At 39.1% G+C, this 22,479-nt stretch overlaps 1 protein-coding gene across 4 annotated transcripts in view; it reads left to right on the top strand.

The window, feature by feature from the left end:
- LOC125237670 overlaps positions 1 to 20,944 on the top strand; it is a 112,941-nt gene extending 91,997 nt beyond the window's left edge. For 3 of the 4 annotated variants that reach the window (XM_048144805.1, XM_048144807.1, XM_048144806.1), the window contains exons 6-14: positions 3,446 to 3,541; positions 5,928 to 6,038; positions 6,678 to 6,841; positions 7,689 to 7,887; positions 16,131 to 16,289; positions 16,890 to 17,051; positions 17,588 to 17,658; positions 18,240 to 18,413; positions 19,349 to 20,944. In XM_048144805.1, the coding sequence (XP_048000762.1) occupies positions 3,446 to 3,541; positions 5,928 to 6,038; positions 6,678 to 6,841; positions 7,689 to 7,887; positions 16,131 to 16,289; positions 16,890 to 17,051; positions 17,588 to 17,658; positions 18,240 to 18,413; positions 19,349 to 19,532 (1,320 nt within the window). In that variant the 3' untranslated portion in view covers positions 19,533 to 20,944. The remainder of the gene's footprint in view (positions 1 to 3,445; positions 3,542 to 5,927; positions 6,039 to 6,677; positions 6,842 to 7,688; positions 7,888 to 16,130; positions 16,290 to 16,889; positions 17,052 to 17,587; positions 17,659 to 18,239; positions 18,414 to 19,348) is intronic. The other variant, XM_048144808.1, reaches the window with a different exon arrangement.
- Positions 20,945 to 22,479: the final 1,535 nt, after the last annotated feature.

Genomic DNA, 22,479 nt, shown 5'->3' with positions numbered 1-22,479 from the left:
CATGCAAGCTACGGTATAAACGTGGCCAAGACCACCGTTAAAGCACATTATAATAAAGATTACTTTCGTACAGTATGGCCACTCCCGTTCCCTTCTGAAAATGCCGCCCACCCCCTCTCGGTTACCTCACAGTTACCGCCTGTCAAAAACGCGAACAGTAGACTTATCACATTTCACTCATACAAGCATGGTACGCGTTCACCTACTTACATGAGCTTAGACTGTGTGCTAGGAACGCGCCTCTTTTATATATTTGATCGCCAGTGTCCGAGGTGTGATTAAAGAGACTCAGAATATTACTTCTTACCTGTGATATTTGCTAAGTTGCAGTCGTAGACATATTTCAATCAAGATTTAAATTTTGTAATGTACTTATCTCAAGTTTTTAATATTTATTGTACGAGTATTTTGACCCTTGTTTTAAAATATATGTAGGAATTCGTCCATGCAACCCAGACGAATTTGCCTTACAAACAGCAAAAACTTATATCAAGAACTCAGGCCGCGAGATAGTATTTTTTTTATGACGAATACAGTTTGGAATCTAAATAAAAAGTAACAATCGCCTTCGGAAAATAAAGTAAGAGGTAGTTGCGATAACGGCACATACTGGTATTAAAACAGAAGTTATTGACCATTAGAAAAGAAACAGAGTATTAAAGGAATTTTAAAGTTATTACGCTAATGTTTGGCAGTTAACGCTTAAATAATATATAATCATGTTTTATTGACAATTGTACCTATTACCTATACGTTCTATCCTCGTAAGGCCCAATGTACATTACAATGTACATAGTTGTTGCAAACGAATTTGAATTCATGAACCAAATAAAATAGAATTTCCCTTGTTACATGGCTTTTTGAAACAAACGAAAATCTTACCAATTTACTTATAGAACAAGGTTCAAATTTAAAATGGGAAATCTAACTATGGTGAGCCTTAGTCCGTTTTCACATTATCCGATCCGATATCGGATGTCGGAAGAATTTCAATGGAGAAAATCCAAAATGGCGCCTGTAATGTATGGGATATCGGTCCGATATCGGATCGGATAATGTAAAAACGCACGAGGCTAATGGCTTCGTGCGAAGTGCATGGAGGGTAAGCAAAGCGATCGCAGTGCTTGCGGTGGTCAAAATCGACACTGATTGTGGTTGTCATCTATCAAAACTCATAAAATATAATACAATATGTAATGTTTGATATGGGGCATCAATGTTGTTTCGTTGTTAATTGTAAAAATAATGACATAAATAGTCGTTGCACGTTCTATGCGTTTCTTAGAGCACACTGGAAATTGGATCAAAGAACTAAATGGATAGCTACGGTAAAAAGAAAACGTAAGTGACATGTCAAAACAAAACATAATAAATTATATTTATGCTTTGTTTACCTAATATTGTTCAATACGCTGTTAGTATTTTTCCTACCGTAAAAGATTATGCATAAAAGATTCAGGCCTAGCCTGGGAATAGGCCCGTGTCGGATATTTCTGCGGCCGCGGACATGACTAGGTACTTACGTTTAGATTTGTTTTATATGGCATTAACGGGACGGAGGTTTAGCGTATACCATATCACTAGCTCGGAGAACTTGTACCATTACTCCTATGTTCTTCAAGATTCCTTATATGCCCTGCCAGCACCAATTTATTAACTCTTTCTGTAGTCTGAGGTTGGAAGTTTATACCGTGAGTAATGGCTTTGGAAACTGATTTTTGGTATTATATCCATGTCTTTATAATCTATCTACCTAAATTACACTTGAAATAGTAGCTCTTGTTATTCGATGTATTTAAAATTAACGAAAAATCGTTAAAATATAATATTTGTTTACATGTCATTTTTTGACATTTTCCACTTCAAGTTCACATGGTAGTGGGCGTAATTGTTGTGCACGTAGCCAATACCTGTGGCCTGCTAAATTATTATTTAGTACCTTCAAACCTACTACGTTTTAATCTTATTTTAGTGCAGTTGCACTAAGCATAAACTTACACATATATGGTTCGTTGACACGAAGTAGAGCTTTCTAGATCAATCAAATGTAGATTAAATAATCTAAATTACAATCGTAAGTAAATAACCACGTAGAACCAAATAAGGCACATTCTTTTAACACAATTCCAAGTTTAGTTATAAATGATTCGATCTTTAAGGTTGTTCGCTCTCCGTGCAAAATACAGCGTTTTATTAAGTCATTAGGTTATTTCACACAATTTTTTTATAGCCTGCAATGTGTCCCACTACAGGGAAAAGGCCTGCCCTGTTTTCTGCCACTCGTCACGGTCACGGCTTTGTAAATGCTCCCGCCAATCGCCACAAAATGAGTCCAGGTCTTTCCGCCATCTCATTTTTGGCCTACCTCGGCCTCGGGTAATTGGTGGTGCCCTTTTCGGTCGCTATTTTGGCCCATCTGTCCGGATGCATCCGACAGATGTGTCCTGCCCAATCCCACTTGAGCTTGGCTGCCTTTACACCCACATCTGCGATACCTGTTTTGGAGCGCAACTCCGTGTTCCTTATGCGATCGATTCTGCTGACTCCGAGTAGGCTGCGCTCGTTTGCTCGCTGGCAAATCTTGAGTCGGGACTTTTGGGCTTCAGTTAACACTATTAATAGTATAAATATAAATAGGTATATAAGGATCTATCTATCTTTTCGCATCTTCCTCGTGTACTCGATAAACGTCAAGGAAAGAAAATGCATGTAATTTTTGTTTCTGTAATCGTTTGGGTCGCTGTTCATTTTCTCCATACATTGAAATTTATTGAATATAATTTTCCCTAAAGTTTAAGCTTGTATTCTAAAACGCCTACTGTAAAGGTTTCCCCATAACTATCGACGCGGAATCGGTTCTAGCAGACCAAAAATGTCTCGTTACTATCATAGAGGCAAAAGTAAGGGAAGAGTCCCAACTGTAACTCCATACATCAGTAAATGCGGGTTATTTGTAGTGACATCTAGCGACAATCACGCGTCAACTAGCGTAAGTTATCAGTACTGCTACTTGTCAATAGATGTCGCGACGAACAAAAAGTCTAATGCACAACAATTTTTAGCTATTCTTTTTTCATTCTGTTTAAGCTTTCTGTTTTCAATTCCTTCTGCTTGTAATATAAATTGTAAACTGTTTTAATATTACATTTTTGGCAGACGAAACACTGTTGGCACTTAGTGTCGAGTAGTGGTACTGATAATTTACGCTATTTGACGCGTGATTGACGATAGATGTCACTACAAATAATTTGCATTTACCGATGTATGTAGTTACAACTTACTTATTTCTCTATGGTTACTATGAAGACGCTTACCTATATCAATCAATCAATCAATCAATCGATCAAAGTATTTATTCGTAATAAACTTAAAACTACACAATATGCAAAAAAAAAACAGTATTACTAAAACTACAACTACATCATCAGACTCCGCTTGTCCGCAGAGCTTCTACCAGCACGTGTTCAACGGCTGCTACGCTGTTCTCCTCTTCATCGTGGTCACCTTCTTCCTGATCTACGGCGTCGAAGTCTATTTCAAGGTAAACCATCTTTTTCATCATTTTAACCACCAATAGCGAGTAAGCTATGAGCTATCGACGATAGAAAGGAACAAAATATAGTCGCTCACGTGCAAATAAAAGAGAGAGCGAGTGGTTGTGTTCTGAGGCACTGTTTGACATGATGCCAACGTCCACTTTTCATCATCGCACCGCTCGCCATCGACAGGGCGCTCATCCTCACACCTTGCAACCTAAATGGTCGCATACCGTGCGGTTGTAGAGGAATTTCCTCCCCCGGATGCTCCGGCTGTAGAATGATCCACTTTTAATGTAAAAAAAAAAAGATATTTATTTACTAACACAGCCCAAAATGGACATGTAAGGACATAAAAACTTAGTAAGTAAAATTACAGATGTGTGTGCAGTAACTAAAATGGATGAGACTCAGCGAGACCGCTGATTTTCAGTCCCCAACCAATAAACTTAAATCTAATACTTAACTAAATAACTAGCTTACTAGCTAACCCGGCGAATGGATCGCTGCCAAGGCGATGTAAGTACTTAATAATTACAGGGCGAAAGGGATACAGAGATTAACTTTTTATATTTTGAATTTGAATAAAAGGTTTAAAGAGCAAAACAGAATAAAATATAATATAATGTAATGTAATGTAGGTACCATAGTATAATTCATTAATTATTTATGTATGACATGTAGGTATGCGTCTCTCGAAAGTCGATATTAATAAATGCAGTCTTACCACCGATCATTAATAAAAAAAAATACGTATTATTATTATATTTAAATATAAATAAAGTTCTTCCCGTTTCAAATTAAAACTGATTTTGTTTAGGTCATCTAATCTTCATCAATCATATTCATCGGAACATCGAAAGGCTTTTAAACATAAATATGACACTACCAAGTACTGCCGGCCTAGCAAAAGTGAAAATCGTTGACAGACGCCGATCGAAAAGCAGTCTGGCTCTGTCGCGCCAACGCAGAGCGAGCTACGATAACGATATTATCGTTTATGCATTTGGCTACGTCAAACTGATGAGTCAAAGCAATCAAGGTAGCCATTTTTACCGCCCAAACCACACAATAGATCATTATTGTGGGAGTCCATAAGCGTCTAAGGGAACGGTATTGACATTGGCATGATAGCCGATTGTTTCTTGTTAATGTTCCAACGGTACGCAGAAATATCTTCCTTGTCTTTCAAACGTTCGAGACATTTGACACGAAAATATTTTCTTTGGGGGTCTAAGAAGTTTGGTGAAACCCGCCGTCTTTACAGTGGACGTTTCAAAATTAAAGTTAACTATTTTATTTTAACATTTAATCAATAGAAAGTGCAAAAGTTAAATACCGCTTTATACAATGTAAGCGCTTTGTATGTAAGGGCATTTTCAGAATTTGGGACACCCCAATTAGCTAAAGTTGTTAACAAAAATTAACTCACTCTCAGTTTTGTGACGATAATTTTAAGCATGTTTCAATAAAAATATTGTTTTTGTGTTAATTACATAAACTTTAAGCGATAATCGAATGTGAAAAAAAGTAAATTTTTAAGACCGATTTTATGCTGAATTGTCGTCACAAAACTGACAGCGAGTAAATTTTTGTTAACAACTTTTGCTAATTGGGGGACCCAAATTCTGAAAATCTTAATAATCTTACTATTGTATCTGTTAATGTTTTTTTGTCTGTTATAACTCAAAATAAGTCCCCAAGTGGAATCACAGGTTTGTCTATAAAAATGTAGGTATTTTGATGTAGTGTATAAGCAGCAACGTGGTGAGTTCAGAATTGGAGAATGCGCTCTGTTTTACCATTTGAGACAGGATCACCTGCAATGGGCGGTACAGTCGAGTTTACAAACATCTACATTTGGGCCATTTTTTTCAATTCATCCACCCCACTTTTTTGGATTTGGAAATTTTTATGTGTTTTCCACTCAGAATCGCGAGCTTTTTCAATCCTAATAGGAGAAAAAATTGTCCCAAGGTTTTTTTCCCATTCCGTTACCTTTTTTTCATACATTTTGTATGGCGGTAACGGAATGGAAGGTTTGAAAAATGTATGGTAATCTTGGGACAATTTTTTTTCTCCCATCAGGAACGAAATACCTCGCGATTCTGAGTATGAATCGCGAAAAAATACCCATGTTACAAAAGAAGTGGGGTGGACAAGTTTGAAAAAAAAAATGGCCCATTTACAATTCAACATTTTAAAAATATATGCAACTACAGGCTTCTAAGGCATTGACTATCCTTATAGTCATGCTCTTTCATGTAAATATATTTTTGAGCCATACAATATGCAGTGTGCGCGGTTCTTCTTTTTACCCTCTTTGTGTTGTTTCTACTCTTCATTGTATATGATATTATATTATTTGTAACACAAAAATGTTTTGTACAGCTTCGCGGCGAATTCCTAAAGGAGACGAAGGTGTGCACAGTGATACAACCCCGGCCGGGAACGTCATCCGCGGCCGATGATGACGCTCAAGCCACGCTCGTCACCAAACAGGTAAACATTATCACCGTCGCTCTCAGCCAGTTCTAACCCAGGCGCTGAGGCCAAAGTACCCATCAGTTACGCGCTACATGGTTGTGTACTGACACGTATCCTCCATGGTATCCTATGGTATTAAAGATGCAAAAGTAATTTTGTCTGTCCTGTCCTTTCTGTTCCCTCGTTACTTTTGAAACTCGATATCGATGCCATTTATTTATTTATTAGTAAAACACGTTTACATGACATAACAGTAAAACCAATGCGTCACGAAACTTAGACTGACATAACAAAAAACAGAGTGAAAAATAGGACTATTAAAATTAATAAACAATTGATTTGGGAGATGACGTAGCAGCGTATATATATACGGTATATGACCTTCAGACATCTTGCCATCTTACCTTTTCCCGGACTTTTTACTTTGCCTACCCTGCCTATCATTGCCTGGCTCTTCATTACTAAATAGCCGTTTATAATAAACCAAATGTAATGGCGGTCACTATCCTATCTTCCTTATATTTATAGTATTTATACACCTATTTTATTATTTTCGGGCTAGGCAATGTTAGAAAGGGTGGGCTACGTTGCAGTATTTGACGGTAATGTAATGCATCAATATCTAAAAAAACTTTTGTAATGTTTATCCAACAGGGCGTCCGAACGGACATGTCTCGCGACGGCGCAATCGACCCCCGCTCGGTGGACCACTCCCAACTCCACCAATCCAGGCTCGGGCTGGTCAGCCAGGCTTTGATGCTCATCCTCATAGCTGGTTTCCTCGCTTCGGAGACGCTCAGCGAACTGTGGAAGACCAAGTGAGTCCAAAACATTGTTATTATAGTTCAAGGACTCCTACTCCACCAATCCAGGCTTGAGCTGGTCAGCAAGGCTTTGATGCTCATCCTCATAGCTGCCTTCCTCGCTTCGGAGACGCTCAGCGAACTGTGGAAGACCAAGTGAGTCCAAAACATTGTTATTATAGTTCAAGGACTCCTACTCCACCAATCCAGGCTTGAGCTGGTCAGCAAGGCTTTGATGCTCATCCTCATAGCTGCCTTCCTCGCTTCGGAGACGCTCAGCGAACTGTGGAAGACCAAGTGAGTCCAAAACATTGTTATTATAGTTCAAGGACTCCTACTCCACCAATCCAGGCTTGAGCTGGTCAGCAAGGCTTTGATGCTCATCCCCATAGCTGCCTTCCTCGCTTCGGAGACGCTCAGCGAATTATGGAAGACCAAGTGAGTCCAAAGTTTGCCTTTAGATCAAGATTATTTGCAATCTAGGGTATGGTCTGAGGCTTTGATGTTGATCCTCATAGCTGGCTTCCTGGCCTCGGGGACGCTCAGAAAGTTGTGGAAGTTCAAGTGAGTTCAACCTTTTCCTTTAAACTAAACACAATTTAGTTCAAGTCAAACTACTCCCAATTTCGCGAAACCAATAGGTCAGCCTGACTGATGATAATATTGTTTATTTCTAAATGAACAGCATCATCATCATTATCGTCTGAGCAAGTTATGGGAGACCATAATTCCACTTCTTTTAATACATATCTTGGTCTTTCGGGTTTATGTTTCACAACTCACAACGGACTTTCTTGTCTCAGAAACGGTTTGCGTTTGTGGGTGCCTGTCCCTAAATATACCAATATTTTGTCTCTTCCAGAGTCCCAGTGGTATCCCGCAACTGGCACGACCTGGTGTTCCGGCTGGCCGAGATCGGGGTCGCGCTATGGTTCCCCTGCGTCCTGTGGAACTCCATGGCTCCCGAGAGACTTTGGCTGCTGAACCCTCGCCGCCTGCTGGCGCGGCAGCTTGATGATGCCAAGCTCCAGGAGCTGTTGCAGCATCACCAAGACGCTAAGGTACTGTTTCCCTTTCCATTGGAACCTTCTGGATGATGTCTTGTCTCCCAAGCTCCAGGCAGTACCATCAACCATCACTGCAAGACCATCAGGATGCTATGACTGTCTCTTTTTCTTGTGGAACTTGGTGTGCGAGCGGCTGTGGCTGTTGAACCCTCGCCGCCTGCTGGCGCGGCAGCTTGATGATGCTAAGCTTCAAGAGCTGTTACAACATCATCAGGACGCTAAGGTACTGTTTATCCCTTGTAGAACCTTAGTACCTTCTGGATGCTATGATGCTGTCTCCCAAGCTCCAGGCAGTACCATCAACCACCACTGCAAGACCATCAGGACGCTTTTGAAGGTACTTCAAACTCTTCAAACTTTATTGGGGAGGTTCATGGTATATTCCCGGAAATCCCATTCTTATTAAAGCCAAACATAACTGGTATAAATGCGGTGTGGGTAACTCACAGATTAAGTATATAAACATATGATGGTTATCGTGGGGAGTAAAAGTGAACATAATTCTGCTCAGATTCATCTTCGGACATCGGAAGATGTCCCGATTAGTACATATTATAGCTGACTATACCTAGACGTAGATTACGTTGCAGGGATAATTATAACCTGCCTTCATAGAAACTTTTTTATAGCTTACCTGTTAATTATTATTTTTAAAGTAGGTACCTATTTGTGAAGATAACGCCACTCTACGACATAATATACGTATTTAAAGTTGGTAGAATGTTCTCAATTCAGATTATCTCAACAAAATATGTCTCTTAACTGCGAAACTACAGGAAATATCACACTGACCTGTGATATCATTAATTTAGATAAATAATCGTTCGTCAGGCGCGTATGAAGATATTTACTGTCAATACTGTTATCGCTGTTTATGACATCTCAAGTCAACGCTTGCACTGTTTAAGGTGAGAGGTCTTGGTAAAATGTTATCGAGATGAGTTATTTTTATTTTGATCTATAAACGTTGTCATTGAATGTTATAGTGACTAGGTATATTTAATTCTGAACAAGAGTAAGAGTCTGCGAATGATGATATTATGAAGTTTAGAATATATTTAAAAAAAAAAGCGTAGATGAGAATATTTCTTTTGTATGTTACCTTCCGTGATTTTTCTCACTTAATGGTCTCACCGGAAGACCAGCGCTAGAAGTCGCCAGTGATATGCTGAGGTGAGGCCATTTCGTGGCACTTTATTACTATTTTATGTCAGTGTAAATATCTGTGTGCTTCCGAATATTCTATTCTATTCTATTTAAATTCAAATATTCTATGAGATTATATACATTTCCGCGTACATTTTTAAAATTTGTGGCCTATTTCTAATGACGACAATGGCTTGACATACTTTATTATTGTCCTGACAACTATTTAGCGTTGTTAAATTTTACAAATAACCAATTAAAAATACGATTGTAATATTTATTTTTCTTAATGGTTGTGTTCTCTAGATACTTTATTATGGTAACATTGTTATATGATTGCCCCCGACCGAGTTTATGTACCTACAGTAACTCCAAGAGACCGTTAGTTAATTGAGTCATGTAATTGAACGTCAGTTATAGCCACAAGTTTTACATTCATTAAGTTATGGTGAACGGAATGACACTAGTTTATTTTCTACAGCCCGTAAGATTTCGAAGGGTCCTTCGGTGTTCGGGTGAAATCGGAAGTAATCGTAAATTGGACACTGACATGTCTTATTCCCGTATTTATAAGTCTAAAATCCGAAGGGTCCGTTCGATAGCTAACTGATATTTGTATCATGGATAGAAATGTACAAATATACATACATTAAATCACGCCTGTATCCCATGAAGGGGTAGCCAGCACATGAAACTACTCAAGTTTCAGTGCCACTCTTGGCAAAAAGAAAACTAAACTGTGACATTGCAGTGACAGGTGCCAGCTTCTCGCCTACACCATAATTTAACCCATATCCCACGGTCGCTTTCTGCGACACCCACGGGAAGAAAGGGGGTGGTGAAATTCTTAACCCGTCACCACACGGGCACAAATACAAAGTTACAAATATCAATGTTAATAGATAGTATATCGGTTCTCTTTTTAAATAGTTTTAGTAGCCATAATGGCAAAAACATAACGGTTAAAATCTCTTCATTGATGTTTCATCCCACTTCTGATGTTTGTTCAATTTTGCACAGGGTTTTTTTGTTGATGTCTGCCTTTATTGTCTCCAATTCGGAGTATCTGGACACCATCCAGACATTTTTTGTTTTTTATTTATTTTATAGGTAAAATGTTAGTGCGTCCATTTTTTTATGTAGGTGAAAGGTCTCGTCTGTCCGTTTTTGCTTCCATTTTTTTATATAGGTGAAAGGTTTGAGTCCCGTCCATTTTATTTGCTTGGGGTCGTCGAAGTCTTCAGCTTATGTGCTTTCTGTTCGACGTTTTGTGAAAATCAAGCGCTATAGCAATGTTTTTTAACACGCTTTTATTAGGTCGTCGTGTATGTAACTAACTATGTAATGGAATCTGCGGAGGCTAATTTAACCATCTTCCAGGAGTCGTAGCGTAATGAAAATTGGCAGCTATATGTAGTTCCGATGACAATACAATAATATGGTACTGTTGAGCTGATCTGATGATGGAGTCGGAAGATATGAACTGGAACTACATGATGGAACATCGTATCATAGCCGTTTTTGGGTTTCTTAGAAAAGTCTTGTAATGAACTTTGACTATAATTAGGTTTCAAGGTATGATGATGAAGCCGAAAGATATGAACTGGAACTACATGATGGAACATCGTATCATAGCTGTTTTTGGGTTTCTTAGAAAAGTCTTGTAATGAACTTTGACTACGATTAGGTTTCAAGGTCTGATGATGGAGCCGGAAGATATGAACTGGAACTACATGATGGAACATAGTATCATAGCTGTTTTTGGGCTTCTTAGAAAAGTCTTGTAATGAACTTTGACTACGATTAGGTTTCAAGGTCTGATGATGGAGCCGGAAGATATGAACTGGAACTACATGATGGAACATCGTATCATAGCTGTTTTTGGGCTTCTTAGAAAAGCCTTGTAATGAACTATGACTACGATTAGGTTTCAAGGCCTGATGATGGTGCCGGAAGATATGAACAGAAAAAAGGGGGGGCTCGAGGGGGAAGCATGAAAGAAACATCAACATAGTATTTAAAATAAGTTGGGTTAGCGTTTTCTTGTGACCTTTCAGAGCAAACAAAGGGGGCTCGGGGGCGAAGCCCCCGCATAAAAGAAAGATCAACGTTGTATTTAAAATAAGTTGGGTTAAGGTTTTCTTGTGATCCTTAAGAGTAAAGAAAAGGGGGCTCGGGGGCGAAGCCCCCGCATGAAAGAAAGATCAACGTAGTATTTAGAATAAGTTGGGTTAGCGTTTTCTTGTGACCTTTAAGAGCAAACAAAGGGGGCTCGGGGGCGAAGCCCCCGCATGAAAGAAAGATCAACGTAGTATTTAAGATAAGTTGGGTTAGCGTTTTCTTGTGACCTTTAAGAGCAAACAAAGGGGGGCTCGGGGGCGAAGCCCCCGCATAAAAGAAAGATAAACGTTGTATTTAAAATAAGTTGGGTTGGGGTTTTCCTGTTACCCTTAAGAGTAACGAAAAGAGGGGCTCGGGGGGCGAAGCCCCCCGCATAAAAGAAAGATTAACGTAGTATTTAAAATAAGTTGGGTTAGCGTTTTCTTGTGACCTTTCAGAGCAAACAAAGGGGGGCTCGGGGGGCGAAGCCCCCGCATGAAAGAAATAACAACGTAGCATTTAGAATAAGTTGGGTTAAGGTTTTCTTGTGATCCTTAAGGGTAAAGAAAAGGGGCTCGGGGGCGAAGCCCCCGCATAAAAGAAAGATAAACGTTGTATTTAAAATAAGTTGGGTTAGGGTTTTCTTGTTACCCTTAAGAGTAACGAAAAGGGGGCTCGGGGGCGAAGCCCCCGCATAAAAGAAAGATTAACGTAGTATTTAAAATAAGTTGGGTTAGCGTTTTCTTGTGACCTTTCAGAGCAAACAAAGGGGGCTCGGGGGCGAAGCCCCCGCATGAAAGAAAGAACAACGTAGTATTTAGAATAGGTTGGGTTAAGGTTTTCTTGTGATCGTTAAGAGTAAAGAAAAGGGGGGCTCGGGGGGCGAAGCCCCCCGCATGAAAGAATGATCAACGTAGTATTTAAGATAAGTTGGGTTAGCGTTTTCTTGTGACCTTTAAGAGCAAACAAAGGGGAGCTCGGGGGGCGAAGCCCCCCGCATGAAAGAAAGAACAACGTAGTATTTAGAATAAGTTGGGTTAAGGTTTTCTTGTGATCCTTAAGGGTAAAGAAAAGGGGGGCTCGGGGGGCGAAGCCCCCCGCATAAAAGAAAGATAAACGTTGTATTTAAAATAAGTTGGGTTAGGGTTTTCTTGTTACCCTTAAGAGTAACGAAAAGGGGCTCGGGGGCGAAGCCCCCGCATAAAAGAAAGATTAACGTAGTTTTTAAAATAATTTGGGTTAGCGTTTTCTTGTGACCTTTAAGAGCAAACAAAGGGGGCTCGGGGGTCAAGCCCCCGCATGAAAGAAAGATCAACGTAGTATTTAGAATAAGTTGGGTTAGCGTTTTCTTGTGACCTTTAAGAGCAAACAAAGGGGGGCTCGGGGGGCGAAGTCCCCCGCATGAAAGAAAGATCAACGTAGTATTTAAGATAAGTTGGGTTAGCGTTTTCTTGTGACCTAAGAGCAAACAAAGGGGGGCTCGGGGGGCGAAGCCCCCGCATAAAAGAAAGATAAACGTTGTATTTAAAATAAGTTGGGTTGGGGTTTTCCTGTTACCCTTAAGAGTAACGAAAAGAGGGGCTCGGGGGGCGAAGCCCCCCGCATAAAAGAAAGATTAACGTAGTATTTAAAATAAGTTGGGTTAGCGTTTTCTTGTGACCTTTCAGAGCAAACAAAGGGGGGCTCGGGGGCGAAGCCCCCGCATGAAAGAAAGAACAACGTAGTATTTAGAATAAGTTGGGTTAAGGTTTTCTTGTGATCCTTAAGGGTAAAGAAAAGGGGGCTCGGGGGCGAAGCCCCCGCATAAAAGAAAGATAAACGTTGTATTTAAAATAAGTTGGGTTAGGGTTTTCTTGTTACCCTTAAGAGTAACGAAAAGGGGGGCTCGGGGCGAAGCCCCCGCATAAAAGAAAGATTAACGTAGTATTTAAAATAAGTTGGGTTAGCGTTTTCTTGTGACCTTTCAGAGCAAACAAAGGGGGCTCGGGGGCGAAGCCCCCGCATGAAAGAAAGAACAACGTAGTATTTAGAATAGGTTGGGTTAAGGTTTTCTTGTGATCCTTAAGAGTAAAGAAAAGGGGGCTCGGGGGCGAAGCCCCCGCATGAAAGAATGATCAACGTAGTATTTAGAATAAGTTGGGTTAGCGTTTTCTTGTGACCTTTAAGAGCAAACAAAGGGGGGCTCGGGGGGCGAAGTCCCCCGCATGAAAGAAAGATCAACGTAGTATTTAAGATAAGTTGGGTTAGCGTTTTCTTGTGACCTTTAAGAGCAAACAAAAGGGGGCTCGGGGGCGAAGCCCCCGCATGAAAGAAAGAACAACGTAGTATTTAGAATAAGTTGGGTTAAGGTTTTCTTGTGATCCTTAAGGGTAAAGAAAAGGGGCTCGGGGGCGAAGCCCCCGCATAAAAGAAAGATAAACGTTGTATTTAAAATAAGTTGGGTTAGGGTTTTCTTGTTACCCTTAAGAGTAACGAAAAGGGGGCTCGGGGGCGAAGCCCCCGCATAAAAGAAAGATTAACGTAGTTTTTAAAATAATTTGGGTTAGCGTTTTCTTGTGACCTTTAAGAGCAAACAAAGGGGGCTCGGGGGCGAAGCCCCCGCATAAAAGAAAGATCAACGTTGTATTTAAAATAAGTTGGGTTAGCGTTTTCTTGTGACCTTTAAGAGCAAACAAAGGGGGCTCGGGGGCGAAGCCCCCGCATGAAAGAAAGGTCAACGTTGTATTTAAAATAAGTTGGGTTAGCGTTTTCTTGTGACCTTTAAGAGCAAACAAAGGGGCTCGGGGGCGAAGCCCCCGCATGAAAGAAAGATCAACGTTGTATTTAAAATAAGTTGGTTTAGGGTTTTCTTGTGACCTTTCAGGGCAAACAAAGGGGGCTCGGGGGTCAAGCCCCCGCATGAAAGAAAGATCAACGTAGTATTTAGAATAAGTTGGGTTAGCGTTTTCTTGTGACCTTTAAGAGCAAACAAAGGGGGCTCGGGGGGCGAAGCCCCCCGCATGAAAGAAAGAACAAGGTAGTATTTAGAATAAGTTGGTTTAGCGTTTTCTTGTGACCTTTAAGAGCAAACAAAGGGGCGCTCGGGGGGCGAAGCCCCCCGCATGAAAGAAAGATCAACGTTGTATTTAAAATAAGTTGGTTTAGGGTTTTCTTGTGACCTTTCAGAGCAAACAGAGGGGGGCTCAGGGGGCCAAGCCCCCAACATGAAAGAAAGATCAACGTAGTATTTAAGATAAGTTGGGTTAGCGTTTTCTTGTGACCTTTAAGAGCAAACAAAGGGGGCTCGGGGGGCGAAGCCTCCGCATAAAAGAAAGATCAACGTTGTATTTAAAATAAGTTGGGTGATGGTTTTCCTGTGACCCTTAAGAGCAAATAAAGGGGGGCTCGGCAAAAAAGAAATACTTAAATTTTGTTTGAATTAGTTGAAATGTGACAATATTTTCTAATCGAGTCAAACAAAATCCCACTAGCTGAGAGCTTCAAAACAATGTATGGCGAAAGTATGTCTCTCTAATGTCTTCAAAAAGTCCGCGATGGCACATGTCTATATTGTCTATCTTTTACGGATAACTTACTAGGTATAAACATTTTTATGGTAATACCGTAATAAGAAGGTAGCCGCTAGTTATTATTAAGTAGCAATTAGCAATAAGTACCTACACGTTAAGCCACAAATGGCATGTAAAATCCGCCTACTTGAAATAAATTTATGTATAAATGTTAAAAGTATTTCATTATTAATGACTAAAAAGTATAAAATAAATTAATAGTTTAAAAAACACTATAAAACACGCTTTTATAAATGCACGTAAAAGCCAAAAATAAATTATGGATCGTTCAAGTTGTCTCTATTTGTGAGCTGAAGTTTAAAAACTATGTGCTTTTAATTATAATATTTGATTGTAAAAGCGTGGGGCGCTGGAACAGGAAAGACTTTCTTGTAAACAAATACTAATCCGAACTTCCTGGCGAATGAAGTTGCATAAGAACATAACGTTTACATATGCCGCCTAAGGGTTACCAAAGAGAACCAAAGATATCTCGTCCACGAACAAGAACTCTGCATCCTGTCACTGTAGACACTTTCCCCATTTGTACTTTGATTACCGGAAAAAAGCGGCGTTCTAAGTGTCGGTGACTGTCGACTCTCCTCGCTACTAGCGCATATTTTGTCTGAGTTCGACAAACTGGTACCTACTTTGAACACTGACTTTAAATTGATTTGACTGTTTAATGTAGAACCTACTAGTGATGCTGCAACTCCAGTTAGCGCGTCAATCTGTGTAACCTCCTTCCCGTAACATAGCATAATTTGATTTATCAGCAAGTTATACAAAAAGTCTTTCCTGTTCCAGCGCCCCACGCTTTTACAATCAAATATTATAATTAAAAGCACATAGTTTTTAAACTTCAGCTCACAAATAGAGACAACTTGAACGATCCATAATTTATTTTTGGCTTTTACGTGCATTTATAAAAGCGTGTTTTATAGTGTTTTTTAAACTATTAATTTTTTATGCCAATAATGGCTGAGGTATCGTTTACTTGCATCGTAAATGGTACAAATTACATGCATAAGTTTTTATTTCACCGATAAGGATATACATTTCAATTTTATATAAAAGTCATAAACTTTTTATGACCATACATATACCTACCTTCTCAAATTTTATGTTTTTAAATGCATTCTTTGCATTTTCATGGCGTCTAAAAAGTCAATGTTTACATCTTTACAGATGATTTATTTGTCAGTCGTGCTTTTTGATAGTCATACTTTGAGCAAATTACAAAGTCTTCAAGCGGCCATTTTGTGAACTTAGCCGCCATTTTGTCTAACAGAAGGCGCAGCTTATGGCTTCTGGCATTGGACGCTAAATATCAAAATATGTTCTAATTTATACTACAAACGTTTTTGACAGTCATTGGAAGTCATCGAGCGGCCATTTTGTAAACCCAGCCGCCATTTTGTCTAACCTTCGATGTCTCCCCAGTGGGTACTAAGCGCGCATATGGGCGAACTGTCATGGCGTCAGAAGGCGCGGCTGATCGCGTACGTGATTGGCTGCTGGCGTTGGGCGTTAGTCCGAGTGTTGCTAACTTCGTTGTTGCACCATCGCTCTGAAGTTCTTCCGTTACCTTGGAGGAGGGTGGTAAGTTTGGGAATTTTAGGCCACTGTTTCTTAACTTATTTTGTACTAATATTGTTTCTTCTTTGAGTAAGTAATTTAGGATTTTGTAAACGCTAAAAACCCTCTCCTTTTACTAAGGAAGTAACTCGAAAAGGCTTTGAAATTGACTAAGAGTAGATCTCTTAAATATAAACGGTAAACACTGTAGGAGTACATAAGGTTATATTATTTTTTAAGGTTATATTAATTTTTGTTTTAGTCAGCCTGTCTAGCCAAGTTAGCAAACGCTTCTTGCGCCTCGATAACGCATTGAGTCTATCACTTCTTGTCAACCAAAATTAGACTCTCCTTCAATTTACATACTTTTAAATTTGTTATGTTATAGTCTTAACATAAGGAGGAGGCAGACTCAAAGGTTATGACATATGGCGCCACCTTATTAATCCATTGCACAGATAAAGAATTTCATACGTGAGAGAAGATGATATATTTTTTCTTTCTCTCATATGAATGGCAGTGACATGCCTAGGCGCCGCCTGGTGGGATAAAATGTCAGTGTGCCTCCTCATTATTTCATGTCAATTGAACTGAAAACCTAATAATACTCTTTTCTCATTGCAGCAAGACGTCGAAACCGACTCTTTAGTGGGTAGCGTTGGCTCCGCTCGCGACTGCTGGATCTGCTACGACAGTTCCCGCCCTGAGCCCCTCATACACCCGTGTCGATGCACTGGCGACGTGTCAGCTGTGCATCACGACTGCCTCAGCCGGTGGCTGGGAGAGGTAACCCCCCACTGCCCCCTCCTACTTCGAAAGCTGCCTATACTGTGCTTAATGTGCCCTACTGCTCAGAACCGAGGATTCATCGCTGCTATGTATTTGAAGACACCTGTTATCTTCTGGACGTGAGCGCTTCGGAACTTTGGCGCTCAGCCTTTACGTTTGGACACTTATTATTGATTTATTTAATCTTTATTGCATAAAAGAAAAATCTTGCAGTAAAAAAAGGCGGACTTAATGCTTTAAGGCATTCTCTACCAGTCAACCTCGAGGCTAAGCAGGGCTATTTGTCTGCTTGAGCAATAATCTTCTGGCCTCTGGAGGTCATCTAGATTTACACAAGGATTTTGTGCGCTATATTACTTAGTTATTTTATTACACTATTTTCTTTCTAAATGGAAATTTACTTTAATAATCATCGTTGAACAGGGCCGATATGTAATTTTTATAAAGGTTCTTTAAAAAAAAATCATCGTTGAGAAATTACTCAATCAACAGTATTGTAACTCTGACTCTAATGCGATGTTTTTGTTTTTCAGAGCGTCAAGACACCTGACGGCTTAAAATGTAAGGTGTGCAACACGCCCTACATCGTTCAAGAGACCAGCAGGTAAAATTTATATTTCGTTTAGACACTCACCCATTCTAATTATTGTTGAAACGTAGATGTTCATCACTTCCAGGAAATTACATGTTTAAAGAGAAGACAAACTTTTTTCATTTGACGAATCTTGTGCCGCTGCTGTCTAGAGAAAAGACATCAACGCGCTACTGTTTAATTTAAGTTAATTAATTTATTACTTAAAACAACAAATGGCCCATAATGGTTAGTACTTATACATTATTGAAGGTTTTAAAGCTAATTGTTAGTATAACGTTAACGAGTAATATAAATTTCTACCTATTCGGTGCTATTCAGTTGTAGACCCCAATAGGTTGTGAAAGGAACCAAGGTAGCCAATGGTAATGCTGGGAACATGACATCAAAAGAGTGGCAAGTCTATGATGGATGAGACAAAAAATAGGGAGACATGGAGCTCTTTAGAAAGTCGAAAGACAAGCTGTATTATAACACCCAATGCTCGGACGAGGAAAAACACGTTATAATTTATTTATAAATATTTTATACGTTATGTAAATGTAGAACAGCAATAAAGGTTTATTTATTTAATTATTATTTCTACATTACAGGGTGGAATGGGAGCGTGGATTCACCGTAGTACACTGGGTGCGAACCGCGCTATGTGTGGCGTGCATGTGCGGCGCCGGCGCCGCGGCGTGGGTGGCCGTACAACTGTCCACATCGCCAGTAGTGAGGGTGCTCGCCGCCGGCGCGGCTTCGCTTGTCTGCTATGTTGCTGTCAGGTATGTGATACAGAACTAGTGCGTCCCGCTTTAGGTGCATACTGAGAGACAGAGACAGTGGCCGTGAGGTATGTAACTACAGGTTGGAATAAGAATAGTTTTCATAGTGGTGGTCGCGCACTGGTGCTGCCGCCTGGGTGGCGGTGCAGTTATCCACGTCACCAGTAGTGAGAGTGTCTGCTACGTTGCTGTCCGGTATGTGTGCACCACTACAACCAGTGTTGCAAGTTGCAAGTTTCTTTAATTCCATTGTAGTTCAAAAGTAAGGTTTCTACAGACGGCCAACCAAATCTTGGCACTAATAAAGGCGTGCCTTCATAAAACGCGTGCCTTCCTAAACGTTGGCGAATTCATCGTCGAGTCAGTCAGACAGTCACTTAAAAATGATTGAAAATATAGGGGCGAAGGTTTCATTCCCATATAATATTTGATTCTCGGGCCTTTTTTAGTACCAAGAGTTGCAACACTGCAAACATACGCCTGGGTATTAGAAGGTTGAAATTACGTCTGAAGTTTTCAGTACTTTCATACTATTATTAGAACCAGGAAGGGGTGGTGGTAGATTATTCCAGCACCTGGTAGACGCATATCTGAAGCTACTACAAAGGTGTTCTTGAAACAAGTCATTCTCGACTTCATATGACGCTTTGTTTCAAGAACGCCTTCAGGGTTTTATAATACCGAATCGGTAGCAAAGAACCGTATGGATGGCGCTCTAAAAACCATTTCCAGAGGTGTTAACCAATGCTCAAAAACCTGTGTAGGTACAGTGCAGGTTTATAAATGAAACTTTTTTGAAGAACTTCATAATGTAGACCCTAGGAAAAACCTCGGCAGGGAATTTATTCTATAGCCAGTGGGAAACATTAAGTGTGAAATATGTGATAAAAACCTTTCATATTAGTATCATAAATGAAAATATGCCTTCTTTTCAGATTCCTTGGCATGAACACGGTAACAGCCTACCAAAAGGCCAAGATCTCCTCTCTCCGGATCCTGACAGAACCCATGGACTCGCCGCAAGATGACCAGCTGGCTACCATCAGCAAGACGGTCACCGTCGAGATCGCTTCTAAAGCGGTCCTAGAGAGGGCGCTGAAGGGAGAAGCCAATAAATAAACTGTGTGTAATATGTGACTTAAAATATACAGCTAATTAAGGTGAAGTGACAACCCTAAAAACCGCAGCGCTGGTTAAAGAAGAATGCTAATCGGTCCTGTTGTGAGGGGAGATTATGAAGTGTCGTGAACAGTGACTAAAAACTGTGAGTGACACCCCTAAATCAATCTGAAGGCGCAATATCACCAAATCAGAGAGAAAGATGTCGTTCTGTGCCGCCTAAAAAATAAATACTAAAAAAAATACAAGTGTTATGAACGGTGATATGTAAAATTTCAAGTGACACCCCTGACATCAACGGATCAGAGCGAAGACATTTCAAAGTGGTCCTAAAATGTGAAGTTTTTAAAACTGCGAATCAAAGAAAATAATGATGTCGAAAAGTGAGCTGTAAAAGGGGAAATCTGTGAATAAACTGTTACGTAAAAGTTGTGGACATTATATGTGACAATCTTAAAACTGCGGAGTGATATCTTACGCTAGATATCGCAAAAACTACTAGCGATCATCAAAAGACGGCTACAGGAAGCTTCTAAAGTGGTTATCGAGTGAGTTCTAAATGCGATTAACACCCTTAAGAACCAAAAGTGGTTTTGACCACCAAAGACTACTAATGAAAAGTAAAATGCATGTGTGACGAAAAAAGAGCACCGATTAAAGACATTTGTAGCGTTCCACAATTATGTGTTCTGTATAAGGATCATTTTAAACGGAATGCCTCATTTAATAGTACCTTGGGTAGCTTCTATAAAGTTATATCGTAGTTTGGTACAAAGGCAAACATTAAGAGTGATAATATGCAATAATTTGAGTTTACTTAACTGAAATCTGAGATGAGAGTGGATCTGTTAGGTCATTCCTTTCTAACCTAACTAAAGATTGGTGGAATGTATGGATAAAATAGGCAGTTTTACCTGTCAATGCTTTCATATCCTGGATAATTACAAAAAATTGCCCAGTGTATAGAAATCCTGGTCACGGCACCAATTCAAACATTCACACTGCATTGGATTTAACTAATTACTTTTGATTGGAAATTCATGGAATATTATTTTTTTGTTGATCAGCATATTCGTTAAATTTTGCTGCCGATTTATTCGGCTAGAGTGCTGAATATTCGTCATCCTTTGAATGGTTTATTTAAATGATACTTTAGAACTGAATAATGCGGCCGAATTTTCGTTTTGGTAAGATTTTAACCGAATATTCGGCTAAGGTTTAGATTCAGCAAACTTTAAATTCGGTTTATCTCTTACTCTGATGTACATGGTGCTGATTTTAAAGTATAGCTCACGCATTTAAAAATACATGAAACACTAAGGAACACAGATTTAAAGTTATTTTTAAGGTGTCTAATGTTAGACAAGTTACCCATTTGGTACAAATGTAATGATTATATCACAGAATTCGTAGATTCTTGTTTTATTGATATTCTTTACGTATTATCTTTCGCGTTATGTGTATTTGATAATTCATTATGGGGCACGGGCAGTTAAAACATTAATATTTTTTTTTTGCTAAATAATCATTTATTTTCGTATTCATATTTGTCTTTCATATAAACCCATTTTTTTTATATAATCCAACATTAGCTTGTTTTTTCTTTTATCTCAAAGATAGAAATATTATTTAAAATTTATACTTTTTTTATAGGTATTTAAAATGATTGTCCGTGTATCCCCATTAAAAAGAGGCTGGTAATAATTAATTAAAAATTATATACTTAAGTGAAGTATTTTTAAATTCAAGCGTCTGGGAAACAAAGTTGTGAAAGAAATCTGTCAGTGCCAAAGATGAGAATGGCTGGAATGTTACAAAAAATGTATTAAATTGAAATTTTGCTATATTTTCATGCGCTAGATGAATGTAGAAAGTAATATTTAATTTATAATCATTCGAGTGTCGTTCGTGATAAATATTTCTAATTCAACTACTTGTATAAAGAATTATTGTAATTTAAAGATATCGCCAAATCGAATTCAAATAGTCGTCAAATATCAACCAGCGGCGGTAGTGTGGTCGCGTTATTTGTCTGTCGTTATTCTGTTTTTATTGTGCAATCAAGTTTAAATAAATGCCCATGCTACTGCCTCAAGAAAAACAACCATGAAAATGTTGAGCGTCGAACAAAGATTTAACTTTTTTATAATTGCTTTTCTCTGCCGGAAAAAACTTACCTACCGAATGTAAACATTGCCATTCAAAAAAAAATTGTTTTTAGTTTTTGTTCAACATTTTCGTGGTCCATTTCAGTAAAAAATGTCACTAAATAAGATATTAGAAAATTAGAGAATAATAATTATCAATTTTCCTTCTAGATGCTTTTTCGAAATGTGTATGTATGTATGTATGAAAATCTTATGAAAATGTAAAGTGGAAAAATCCATCCCAAGTTGAAACATCAATAGGTATTTTAAGGTATAAAGTTTTAACTAAGACGGTAGGTAGTCAGTTAAATTCAGCAGTGGACTTGACCAAAGCAAGGGCTCACCTCCTGGATGCTTTCGGCCTTTGGCCCTAAGGAGAGATCGGCTTTCGGCTATCATCTTTAAACACTAAAAAACCGGCCAAGTGCGAGTCGGGCTCGCGCACAAAGGGTTCCGTAGCAGCAAATATAATAAACCAATAACTTAACCAAAATTACAGTTAAATCAACCTATCTCAAAAACTATAAGAGATACTTTGATCAAACCAAAAATCGTTGAAAGAGTTAATTAGCATGCATCACCTCTATTTTTTTTAGAATTTTATACCCCGTAGTTATAAAAATAGAGGGGGGGGGACATACTTTTTACGACTTTGAGAGCTGATATCTCAAAAACCGTTCACTTTAAGAAAAATGTTTTTAGAAAACTTTATATCATTTTAAAAGACCTTTCCATTGATACCCCACACGGGTATGTACATCGAAAAAAAAATTTTCATCCCTCAGTTACATGTATGGGGG

The sequence above is a fragment of the Leguminivora glycinivorella genome, chromosome 22 (assembly GCF_023078275.1).
Source record: "Leguminivora glycinivorella isolate SPB_JAAS2020 chromosome 22, LegGlyc_1.1, whole genome shotgun sequence".
In the NCBI taxonomy this organism is placed as follows: Eukaryota; Metazoa; Arthropoda; class Insecta; order Lepidoptera; family Tortricidae; genus Leguminivora; species Leguminivora glycinivorella.
This window is presented reverse-complemented; position numbering and strand designations above follow the sequence as displayed.